The sequence below is a fragment of the Maniola hyperantus genome, chromosome Z (assembly GCF_902806685.2).
Source record: "Maniola hyperantus chromosome Z, iAphHyp1.2, whole genome shotgun sequence".
Lineage (NCBI taxonomy): Eukaryota > Metazoa > Arthropoda > Insecta > Lepidoptera > Nymphalidae > Maniola > Maniola hyperantus.
In genome coordinates, this window is record NC_048564.1 from 14,560,957 (window position 1) to 14,573,791 (window position 12,835).

A 12,835-nucleotide genomic window follows, 5' to 3' on the forward strand; every position below is an offset into this window, starting at 1 on the left:
GATTGATACCTTTGTGTGAGCACATGCAACATTTTGAAGCATTTGGCCGGATATATCAGGACAGTTTGAGGACAATATCCAAATCGTCATGCGCTTTGGAATCCCTAGAGCACCGATTTTTAGGGTTCCGTACCTCAAAAGGAAAAACGGAACCCTTATAGGATTACTTATCGTTGTCTGTCTGTCGGTCTGTCAAGAAACCTACAGGGTACTTCCCGTTGACCTAGAATCATGAAATTTGGTAGGTAGGTAGGTAGGTCTTATAGCAGACTTTAGGGGAAAAATCTGAAAACCGTGAATTTGTGGTCAAATCACACAAAAAAAAATTAATTGTGGTCATAAACTAATAATTACTATTTTCAATTTTCAAAGTAGGATTATTATACCATGGGGGTATCAAATGAAAGGGCTTTGCTTGTACATTCTAAAACAGATTTTTATTTATTTTTAGGCATAACAGTTTTTGATTTATCGTGCAAAATGTTGATAAAATACGATTGAAGCACGGAACCCTCAGTGCGCCAGCGTGACTCGCACTTGGCTGGTTTTTCTTTCGGACTGTGTTATACCTATTGCTGGCCCTACTGGCCGTTGCAGCGTCACTGCACCGGCGCGGTGGGTTGAACGAGCGCGTAGCAAAGGACGGCAACTCTCTATGTGCGGTGTATCAACTCTACAAAGGGCAGTGTCCTGACGAGTTGTGTGAATTGATACTTACCACCTTTCCTGTTCTCTGATAGTTCGTCATTCTTACCATATGGATGCTTGCTCAGTATAGTGAGCGCAAAGAGCGTAAAGTAGTGATTGTATAATGATTGATGCAGGTTTTATGGAATCGACCTGCAGGATCAAATCGAGAGTTTTCTCAGTCTAGTTCACATAAATGATATAGTGATAATAATAATTATTATTATTTATAACGCGTAAAATTTAACTCCGCCGCCATTTTAACTTTTTGTGACAAATGTCATGTCAAAAGTACGATTTTAGGATTTTAGTCCTTATTAACCGTACTTTTGAGTACTTTTGACTTGAAAGTTAAGACATGGAGTTGTCTGTAATGGCGCGTGAGGAGTCATATTTCACGGACTATAAAGCTAGTTCATTAATGAATTAGCGTGAGCACTAGCTCAGATTGGTCTTCTTTTAGTACAATTTTATCGATAACAGACTAGTGATGAAGAATTTTAGTGACAATGACTGTTCGCCTAATTTGTCGTAATCTCTTGAAAGTGTTACAATATTTGCAATATCTATTGTCTGATAACATTGTTAGAGCAATGATCGATTGTTAGAGGTATTTGACTTTGCCTATCGGTAATCTGTGTACCTATAGTCGACGCATTTTAAACTGAGTCGTCGAGTTATCTGTCTGTTTCGCTCACACTTACCTACGACCTGTAAGTGCGAGCGAAACAGACTGATAACTCGACGACTCAGTTTAAAGTGCGTTCACTATAGGTAAATAGGTAGGTACCTAGGTATGTAATCTGCATCCGGTGACAATCGGTGGTCCTCCATCCGTTGAGACGACAAAACTCTAGGTACTTACTTATACACTTAAGATTGTGGGGTTTCTCAGGTTAGTCATGCTGTGTGCTACCTTTCAACCGCATACGACTTGACTAACTTCTGAGGCCTGCGGCATGAATCGCTAACTCACTGGTCAACACTGAATGACTACGTAAGTTGGTTCTACATTGCTGCTTCACTGAGTGATATTTAAATAATTTTCCGTAGACTTAGTTAGACGTAGTTTACGTCTACACTGAATGACAGCCACCGAGCTCATTTTGACATTGGTTGGTTCTACATTGCTGCTTCACTGTGTGATATATAATAAATAATTTTTCGTAGAAATATTCAATGGTTTAAAATGTTGGGCGGTAAAAGGGACGGATGAAAGGCGAGTACATGCGACTGAAATGCGAATGTTGAGATGGATGTGTGGTGTGACAAGGATGGATAAGATAAGAAATGAATATATAAGGGGTAGTTTGAAAGTAGCGCCAGTGGTAGAAAAGATGAGGGGTAATAGGCTGGCATGGTATGGGCATATAATGCGGAGGGAAGAAAGCCATGTCACTAGAAGAATGTTAAGTATGCATGTGGAAGGAAAAAAGAGGAGAGGACGACCAAAGAAAAGGTGGATGGATTGCGTGAAAGAGGATATGCGTGAAAAAGAAGTGGATAATACGTTGACGAATGACAGGAATGAGTGGAAGAAGAAGACATGTTGTGCCGACCCCACGTAGCGTGGGATAAGGTAAGGAAGAAGAAGAAGAAGATTCAATGGTTTAAAAATAAATGTGAAATGAGCTCGGTGGCTATCATTCAAATGTTAATCACTAAGTTAGTGAATCATCCCGCTAGCGCTGTTTTACACTTTGTGAAAAGCAGGTACATGTGCAAGTGATGAAAAGTGTCAAGTTTCAAGTGTAATTCACAAGACTTATCACTTAAGAGTGTATCAGTTCACACGCTGATTTTACTGATCACCAACTTGCTTCTTCCCAAAGTGTAAATCAAGTAATGTACGATTTCGACTTTTAGCAGAAATGTAGCTGATAAGTACGATTTCGACTTCTAGGTTATCGATTTTATATCTAGCTATCACAATTTTTGATAATAACCGGAAGCAAAGGCTTATTGTGCTCTCATGGACTACGATCCAACGCGTGCCAGACCTTCGTTTTTTTATAAAAGCTGAAAGTTTCGCTGCGTATTGTCCCCAACACTGGTAGGACCCTCACGTTTGTTTGGATGTTTGTTTGGATCATGAGGCTTTGGAGGAAAACCGCTTTTATACAACACCTTTTATAAAATAACGACAGTCTGGCACGCGCTTGCTCTCTCTTTATCACAGTCACGGCGGACATTTATTTGGCAGTTTATTAAACGCTAGTCATCGTTAATGAATATATAAGTAAAGAATAGAAAGATTTTTTATTCAAATGACGTTTAGACCTGTTCAAAGAGATCCTTTGTCATGAGATCCAAAGTCCTTTTATTTAAGTTTATGAACAACGGGGTTGACTCTACATAGTTATCTACTTTCTAAAATATTTTTAAGGCACCCACGGATTAACTATCGCCATCGTAAACTGTTCTATAATGCACCAAGCAAGACAAAACATGCTACTAACACATTTATAAGAAAAAGATGCAACCAAGTGAATCAGCTATTTTCGGAAAAAGATATTTTTCATCTCTCTCTCCATAAATATAAATTAGCAATCATATCAAAAACTGCCTAGTTACACTAGTTGGTTTTGGCCTGTTTTTTGTTCAATAAGCTGTAAGCTATCTAATCTGAGCTGGTGCTCACGCTTACTTATTATTAATGTACTAGTTTATGCTCACGACTTCGTCCGCGTGGACTACACAAATTTCAAACCCCTATTTCACCCCCTTAGGGGTTGAATTTTCCAAAAGCCTTTCTAAGCGGATGCCTACGTCATAATAGCTATGTACATGCGAAATTTCAGTCCGATCCGTCCAGTAGTTTGAGCTGTGCGTTGATAGATCAGTCAGTCACTTTTCCTTTTCATATATTTAGAGTTTAGAATAGGTTAGCAAACTGTAAGTACTTATCTGTGTTAATTCGGCCATGGCCGCCAGATAAACATGGATACATCATGGATAAAACACAAGTGTACCTAAGTAAGTAACTAGTTGCATAAGGATATGACACATCAGAATTATACATTAGTATCTTTCCTTCTCACACCTGGAGATGGGACCAAAGAAGTTTTGGGTTCTTGTTTTGTACATGTGAAGTTGGTGGTGTCACCATTTTTAGGGTTCCGTACCTCAAAAGGAAAAACGGAACCCTTATAGGATCACTTTGTTGTCTGTCTGTCCGTCAAGAAACCTACAGGGTACTTCCCGTTGACCTAGAATCATGAAATTTGGCAGGTAGGTAGATCTTATAGCTGACATTTGGGGAAAAATCTGAAAACCGTGAATTTAGGGTTAGATCACACAAAAAAAAAAATTGTGGTCATGAACTAATAATTAGTATTTTCAACTTTCGAAGTGAGATAACTATATCAAGTGAGGTATCATATGAAAGGTCTTCACCTGTACATTCTAAAACAGATTTTTATTTATTTTTATGCATCATAGTTTTTGAATTATCGTGCAAAATGTCGAAAAAATACGACTGTAGTAGAGAACCCTCATTGCGCGATCCTGACTCGCACTTGGCCGGTTTTTGTATGTTGTCCAGTTGTCTATGTCACTCATTCCTATATGACGTTCTGTCGGTCTCAAGTCTCAACGACAGAGACAGTGCTCTAAAAATCTCCTTTCTCCTTCTAAAGGTTCGTACGCACCTGAGCGGCGCGGCGCGGCTCTTCAGTCCGACTGCAGAACGCGTCACCTCAGGCCGCTCGACGGTGCCTACCGCACTACAACTTCAGTACGCGGCACTTCGCGTCACTTGCGCGTCACTTTTATACCCGTTCGCGTACGAGGGCGAAGCGCCGTGCCGCGCCGCTGGGTATGTCGCACTAGCGTCACTGCACTGCGCGTCGCTTCGCTGCGCTTCAAAATATTCTCTCCAGCCGTGCCGCGCGGCAACGCGCGGTGAAGCGCTGTGCAGCGCCGCTCTAGTGCGATATGCGCCATACAAAATGATAGAAATGATATTTTGACGCTATGTGCCGCGACGTGCAGCTCGCTGAAGCGCCGCGCCGCGCCGCTCAGGTGCGTACTGCGTACGAACCTTTAAGGTCGACGTACATTACTTTCGGCCGCGCACCGGGTTAGCGCGGGGGCTGTACGGGTGTGCGCGGCGCCCCCACCCCCATAAGGCGTCTTTAACCACTAGGCTATCACCACAATTTTATACGATACAACCAGGTGATCGTTATAGACTACTGGCTGATGCCCGCGACTTCATCCGCGTGGAGTTAGGTTTTTTAAAAATCTCGTGGGAACTCTTTGATTTTCCGGGATAAAAAGTAGCCTATGTCACTCTCGAGGTTACCTATACCCATGCAAAAAAATACGTCAATCCGTTGCACCGTTGCGACGTGATTGAAGGACAAACCAACAAACAAACACACTTTCGCATTATCGCAGATTAAATAATACAAAATATTGACCAAACATCTAAGTGTTTATTTTCATCACAAATTCGTATATAATATTATAATTAATTAGTAGGTATACTTAACTACTTAATCTAATTCATAAATGTTATTATTAGATAAAAACAATGTTTATATATTTTACTGATAATATAATAGCCTTAGATTTACTTAATAACTAGGTACGTTTCAAAATTTAATTTACAATAATAATAAAATAAGTTTACGTTTGTTTACAGCTATAATGTTATCACGTGGTTTATTTAACCTTACAACAATAAAGCCGCGTTATCATTATGCAAGTGACTTGCATGCAAGTTGCATGCAGCTTTATTAGTTGAAAAGTAAACCTGCAATTGTTGAGCTGGGCATAATATAAATATTGTTTTGCGTGTAAATAATTATTATTCGAGTAGCAGTAGCTTGCGTGCAATCGTTATGCAAGTGATTAGAAAACTGGCGTAAATATTTGCAAGTAAGACCTTGCATGCAAAGAGCAAGCTCTGGCAAATATATTTATAATACAAGTGGCTTGGCACCCATGGGATGTCATACTTGCACAATGGACTTGCATAATGGCAACGCTGCTTTTAACGCATCCCGCCCTAATGTCACACTGTCAACGCTCTACGTCCCGCCACAGAAGTCTGGGCTGGTTTTCTCACGCTTACCATCGGCGCTAATAGGTCAAATCGTATGCATTACTCTGAAGCGTTCCTAATTAATGCTAATCGGCATCGCTTTGATGATGCCCACGAATTTATCCCTGTGTCATCCCTGTCATTTTGAAAATCCCATGGGAACTCTTTGATTTTCCGGAATAGAAAGTAGCTTTTATAAATGTAGAAAAAACCGCCTTCACTCACGTATTTAGTCGACGTTAGCCCGACTAGTTTCGAACCCATCCGGGGTCCTTTTTCACAGGTACCTACTCGAAATTATTCGAAATTACGTGCGAGAAGCCAGTTTCTTCTACATTTATAATGGAAATCACTACGATAGTTTAAACACTAAAATAAAGTAGCCTTGTTTGTCTCATAGACGCACGCTACCTATGTACCAAAGTTTCTTCAAAATCGGTTAAGCATCGGTTGACAGATATACACACTTTCACATTTATGATATTAGTATGGATTATATAAAGTACAATATCGCAGTTTCTTTAATTAATAAGTGTTTTTTTTTCAATATCTTAATAAATTCCGCTCGGAATGTTTATGTATATTTTAGTATTGTAAGAATTTATTCTTGCAGTACTAAAACTGTGCTTTAACACACTTGACAATAAATAAATGGAGTAGGCACATATATTTTAAAATTTCCGAATTATTATTTATTTAATATTGTCAAGTATTTTTATAAATATAATAATTATTATATGTAAGCTCCACATTATTTTTCATTTGAAATAAAATACAGTCATACGATTTTTTTAGTATCGTAACTACTAAAACATTGACGCTATAATTAAATAGTTATTTATCAATTTATAATCAGATCAACGGTTTATTATAAGCTATAATGTTATAAATGTAATTTGTTAATGTTTTCTTTTTCGAGCAACTAACTATTGCCAGTATATTATAATCACTATCAAGGGGCTTGCAACAGTTTGACAGCTGAAGTTGTTGTTATTGTTTTACAGCTAGACGCAATAAAAAAATAATTAAAATCTGGTAGGTACAATTAAAGTAAATATACATCTTTAATATAGAAGAATAATACTTTCAAAAGATCGCAAGTGGAAAAGTAGTTTTGATATTTGAAAAAGAAAAAAATCAACAGCTGTCAAAATAACATAAAGCAATAATTTGTAATAATATAATTATTACAAATTTACAAATGCACTGTGCAATCGCCCCCTTATTTCGAGTTTCGTATTAATTTACTATAAAACGATAATTATTGTCAAATATATTATAGCTATATGAGTTAAAAATATAGTATACTGAAAAGATTCATAAATATACTAACTTATTCTCTAAATATTTATAACCCTATAAGTACTACATTAATTTATTTTGATCTAACTTGCCTTATAGTGAATCTGCTGTCTCCAATAATTACTATGAAAATGAAATACGCTTATTGCTAACAAATTCACATTTATTTATAATATTTTAATTATAAAAATTAATACATTGTTATAAACACAATAACTCTATGTAATTTCTCATTTTTGTACGAATAATATGATTTAGGTGGTATTTAATATTTTACTTATACGATATTTCTATTCTCAATATATTTTGAATTCAAGTCTAGGATATAAAGTCAAGTTTATGATAATGTAAATAAATCATAATGTCAATAATTGTAAAATATGAAATATATAAGAAATTCGCTATCTATAATACGTACCAAAATTTCGTCCCCTATTAACTTCCTAACTTTACTTAATTCAAAAACAACATGAATTCTCATGGGTAAAAAAAAATGTTTAATTTAAGTTTTTATACGTCCATAAAACGGTAAGTACCTACCTATAAATTCCTTATAAAATTGGGTGTCATAAGATTTTGTTATAATATAATAATATTTAGATAATTAAAGTATATATTTTACTGGAGGTATGTCGGAAAATGTTTTCTGCACCGTATCCGTATTATTTTTGAATAAAGAGAATATTTCCAAACGCGATTGCCAACTGCTGCCGCTACAAAGCGATTAATTATAACTACTTATTGATAGTTAACTAAATACAGGTGTTTTTATCCAAAAGGAAAATTATTTCCAGTAAAAATTTAAGAATAAAAAAAATAATTTTAAATAGGTACATATCAAAAAATGCGAAACCGATTCGATATAATCAAAATCTATAATGTACATAAAATGATAATTATACAGGTATGTAGGTACTATGTTTAGGAGTATAAAAATATCTAAAATTCACCCAACCCAAATATTTAAAAAGTCTGTAGGTTTTATAGCAATTATGTTATAACTTAAAATTTGTAAACTTCGTTTTTAAATGTCAATTTTAACGTTGTTGTATTTCGTTCAGTAAATTAAAAAAAATGCATCGAAAATGAAGGGTTAGTCTATTTTTTTTAATATGCGTACGCTACAGAAACATGATTTTTTAATGGACTAGGCACATAAGGCTGTGTACAAATCTATACCCTATCCGCGGAAAGAAGTTAGTATAGCACTCTCCCTGTTACGTAATCCCATACAAATGAAAGAGGAAAAAATCTCAGCGGGCGTTAACCATTTTAAATCATCAACTAATCACAAACGTGTTTTCACAAAACATTCGAAATTCAATTCGAAAATGTTTTCAAAAGAGAGTGCTATACTAACTTCTTCCCGCAGATAGGGAGAGAAATATTGTGCCCGGAATTCTTCATTTGCTCATTTAAATCATAGGCGCAAGGTACATCAGCAGAGTCGTGGCGTGGCGTTTTTCTTGATGCAACGAATCAATTTCGTACGCAATTTCTGCTTAAACTGTCACAAAATATTGATAAAATCAAAATATTTCTATCGGCATATTGTACCTATAGTTTTATATGAACCTACGATTTGTTATAGAAACCGAGCACTGTTCAACTTATCATTTTATGCAGACGCTAGGCGTATAAACTTTTTCAAGAATAGAAGCTTTTCTTCACATTGTGTAACCTTTGATGTTGGTTGTGCGTAAATATGCCCATTACGGGTTTGTCAAATTACGACGTTTTCTTGTGGCATAAGCCCCAATTGGGTATTTGACTCCAATTTTTTTATTACTTTATTATAAACTAGAATAAAAATAATGACGTAAACTGAAAAAACTAATTAAATCGATCAAATAACAAAAAAGTTATAAGCATTTAAATATATCTGATTAGACAGAGATAGCGATACAGGAGTTTGACGTCAAACCTACTAATGCCATAGTAGCTTCGTGCGGTTTTATACAAATTTTCGTTTTGCGAGAAATGGATTGAAGACCCTCCCACTCCAAAATTAAAATGCCTGTAACTTTGTAAATCTTTGTTGGATTTTAATATTTTTTTCAGCGTACGTCATTATTTTTATCCTAGTTTATAATAAAGTAATAATATTTATCAAATTCAAAAGTAGGCAAATACCCAATTATGTACATGACAGACGGTTTAAGTTAAGTTACTGTTACTCTTTGACCACCAATAAAAACAAAGTGGATTGTTACCATTCATACCTCTATAATTAAAAAAGTTAAAGGTACAATTTTGATCTAAAGTTGATCCTGACTCGTGCTTTTATTTAAGGTCAAAGTTTAACGGTAGCCGTAAGTAATTTTAACCACCTGTCATGCAACTGGATTTAAACGACAGATTTGTACAGGGTTTATTAACTTAATAAGTTAACACAAGAGCTGCTGAACCTTACATAATAGGTATGGTTGAAGTCTATCCATAAAGCAACCTCAATATAAATAATATACTATGATGCTCCTTAATTATGAAGCCTTAATAACTATTGGATACATACTCGCATAATTTTTCAATCGCCAAATTAGTTTTAAGGCTATTTACAGACGGCAAAGTTTTTGCCGTATACCATATACGAGATTTTATGGATTAGAGCAGTGACAGTAGAAAACATACGAAATTGTTCACACGGAGTCTATTCGGGAAAATTCCGTGTTCGAGAAATATTTTTCCCATTTACTGTCCGAAGTTGTCACCGAAGAGGCCGCGTTTCGAAACGATTTTATCGAATACGACACTCAGCGGCTTGTCTTGTCTTTAGTAGGTATTACGTACGTGGAGACTATTTTAACGCAAGTAAAGGTCGAATGGAAATAGTCGTGATCGGCTTTCTCGTATACGGTAAAACTTTATACGAGAAAAAGTCGAATCGAATAACTGCCGTCTGAAAGTAGCCTCAAAAATTTGCATTGTGTTTATTTCAGTCACAAGTCCAATGGTATTACATAGTTAAGTTAAAAAGATTATACGCGTTTAAAGTGAAGACGGTAGTTTTTAGGTCATATTTATTTGCGTTTTGTCTTGATCATCGGCGAGAGTGGATTTTATATTCCAAGGAGCATAAAATCCACTCTCGCCGATGAACATATATATCGCTCGTAGTATGAACATTATTATAACGTATTATCTATGGTATTAGAATAATATCACTGGACAGGTGTACCAAAAGATGTTGCTCTTTCACAATCGTTGAGGAAAGTGTATATAAGTAGGTAGGTATATAGTGTATATAGTGTAAATGTCACTGACAAGTAAGCAACAATAAATGAGGCAAGCCTAGTCAGGTGATGACTAACAAGTCAGGCCTAGTCCTAGTCCTAGACCTAGACCTAGGTCTACTTAATTGTTATTAATTGTTCTTTATTTGTATTATTTATCTGTGTTCCTTATATAATTTATGTCAGCACTCAGCAACTTAGAGGCAATAAAATTTATGATTTGATTTGATTTATATGTATTTAGTTTGATATTGTAATTATACTTGATCAAACTTGATCTTGATCAAAAAGAATACCCGGATGAGTTTGTTGTGGGCTCTTCTCAGACCTGGGCGCGTTTGGAACCCTCGTAGCTTTAGTTTTAAGTTTGCGTTATAATTATCACCACTACAACATCTTACAAATCTAACACCATACCAGACTATCAATAAGAGTAATTTATTACCTATTTTGAATAAATCATTTGACTTTGACTTTGACTTTGAAACTAGCGCATCAAATTTAGTCTCAAATCATATATTTGGCGATTGGAAAATTGGCCCTAAATAGATTAAATTCGAGTTAATACTCGAGATTTTGTACCTAAAAAGTGGGTATGGCAAATTATTGACGCTTTAAAGCGTTGGATTGTCCTCCGCTCGGTGCTTACAGATGCGTGATGATCAGGTCATCATCAATATCGTCCTTCTCGTCATCCTCTTCTGGCGGCTGCTTGGCGGCTTCGGCCGCTTCTGCCGGGTTCTCGGCAATTGCTTTTAGACGGAGGGCCTGGAAACCAGAAATAGGTAGATATATAAAGTGAATACTAAATTAGGCACGCCATACATCGGTGACGAGTAAGACAGAAGATAAAAAACCGGCTAAGTGCGAGTCAGGCTCGCGCAACGAGGGTTCCGTAGTTCAGTCGTATTTTTTCGACATTTTGCATGATAACTCAAAAACTATGATGCATAAAAATAAATAAAAATCTGTTTTAGAATGCACAGGTTGAAGACCTTTCATATGATACCCCATTTGATATAGTTAAATACTAATTATTAGTTTATGACCACAATTTTTTTTTTGTGTGATGTAACCACACATTCACGGTTTTCAGATTCTTCCCCTAATGCCAGCTATAAGACCCACCTTCCTGCCAAATTTCATGATTCTAGGTCAACGGGAAGTACCCTGTAAGTTTCTTGACAGTCAGACGGACAGACAGACAGACAACAAAGTGATCCTATATGGGTTCCGTTTTTCCTTTGAGGTTCGGAACCCTAAAAAGCATGATAGAGGTAGAAATAGGTACGAATGTTGGGAACACCAATCCATACTAATATTATAAATGCGAAAGTGTGTGTTTTTCTGTCTGTCTGTCTTTCTGTCTGCTAGCTTTTCACGGCCCAACAGTTTAACCGAATTTGATGAAATTTGGTACGAAGTTAGCTTACATCCTGGAGACGGACATAGGCTATTTTTGTCCTGGAAAATTAAAGAGTTCCCACGGGAACCCTAAGAAATTATGATGATGATGAACTCACCTTTCTCTTGTGCAATATCTCAACGATGATGTACCCTACGACTCCGAGGAGCAGAGCCACCATCAGGACGTACAGCTTCATCCTGGCACAAAGGTGGGTAGAGTAGGCGTAGGCAATAACGAAGCCGGCACTCTCCCATAGCCTGTAGTTGGAGAATGCAGCTTCTTTGTTGCGCCTAAAAAGCACGCCGTACAATCCTGGAACAATTAAATAGATAAATAAATAAAATAAAAAAAAGTTTTTATTTCGATCAACAACAGGATCATATTGGTGTTAGTAATTACATGAAACTTAAACCTATTTGTTAGTAAAATATCTACACGCTGAAATTTTAATGGTTGTTTTCCCGAAGCGAAATGATTTTGTTGTGGTATTACAATCGATTTATAAATATAAAAAAATATTCTGGGATGTCTTCCGCATGTCAAATTTCGGACCGATCCGTCTTGGTATGAGATCCGGTATTAGAAATATCTACTAATGTGATCTGTGTGTACTATCTAATGTGATCGTGATAGAGAATTCAACCCATCGCCGGCTCGCTACAGAGCACGGGTCTCCTCTCAGAGTGAGAAGGGTTTTGGCCATAGTCTACCACGCTGGCCATGTGCGGTTTGGTAGACTTCACACACCTTTGAGAACATTATTGAGAACTCTCAGGCATGCAGGTATCCTCATGATGTTTTCCTTCACCGTTAAAGCAAGTGATATTTAATTACTTAAAACGCATTTAACTCCGAAAAGTTAGAGGTGCGTGCCCACGATCGAACCCCCGACGTGGACGTGAACGTCCTAACCATTAGGCTTTCATAGCTAGTAATAGCGATAGAGCACAGTAGTTTAAATTAAATATTTTTCTTAAATAAAAATATTACATCGACTCATTTATCGTCAACATTAGGTATAATACTTAAAAGCTAATTAAAAATTACTTATAAACTAAAAACATTGAATAACTGTTGGTTATTTTAAAACTAACTTTTTTATACTTTAATATGTAAAAACGCAATCATTAAATTTAAGTATAAATAAATGTAGTT

The 12,835-nt window shown here is 36.2% G+C and overlaps 1 protein-coding gene across 2 annotated transcripts in view; it reads right to left on the minus strand.

Annotated features, from left to right (window-relative positions):
* Nucleotides 1-9,818: 9,818 nt before the first annotated feature.
* Nucleotides 9,819-12,835, minus strand: part of LOC117995850 (UNC93-like protein) — a 138,465-nt gene continuing 135,448 nt past the window's right edge. For both annotated transcript variants that reach the window (XM_034983863.2, XM_034983864.2), the window contains 2 exons: nucleotides 11,796-11,992; nucleotides 9,819-11,040 (listed from right to left, as the gene is read on the minus strand). In XM_034983863.2, coding sequence (XP_034839754.1) covers nucleotides 10,918-11,040; nucleotides 11,796-11,992 — 320 coding nt within the window. In that variant the 3' untranslated portion in view covers nucleotides 9,819-10,917. The remainder of the gene's footprint in view (nucleotides 11,041-11,795; nucleotides 11,993-12,835) is intronic.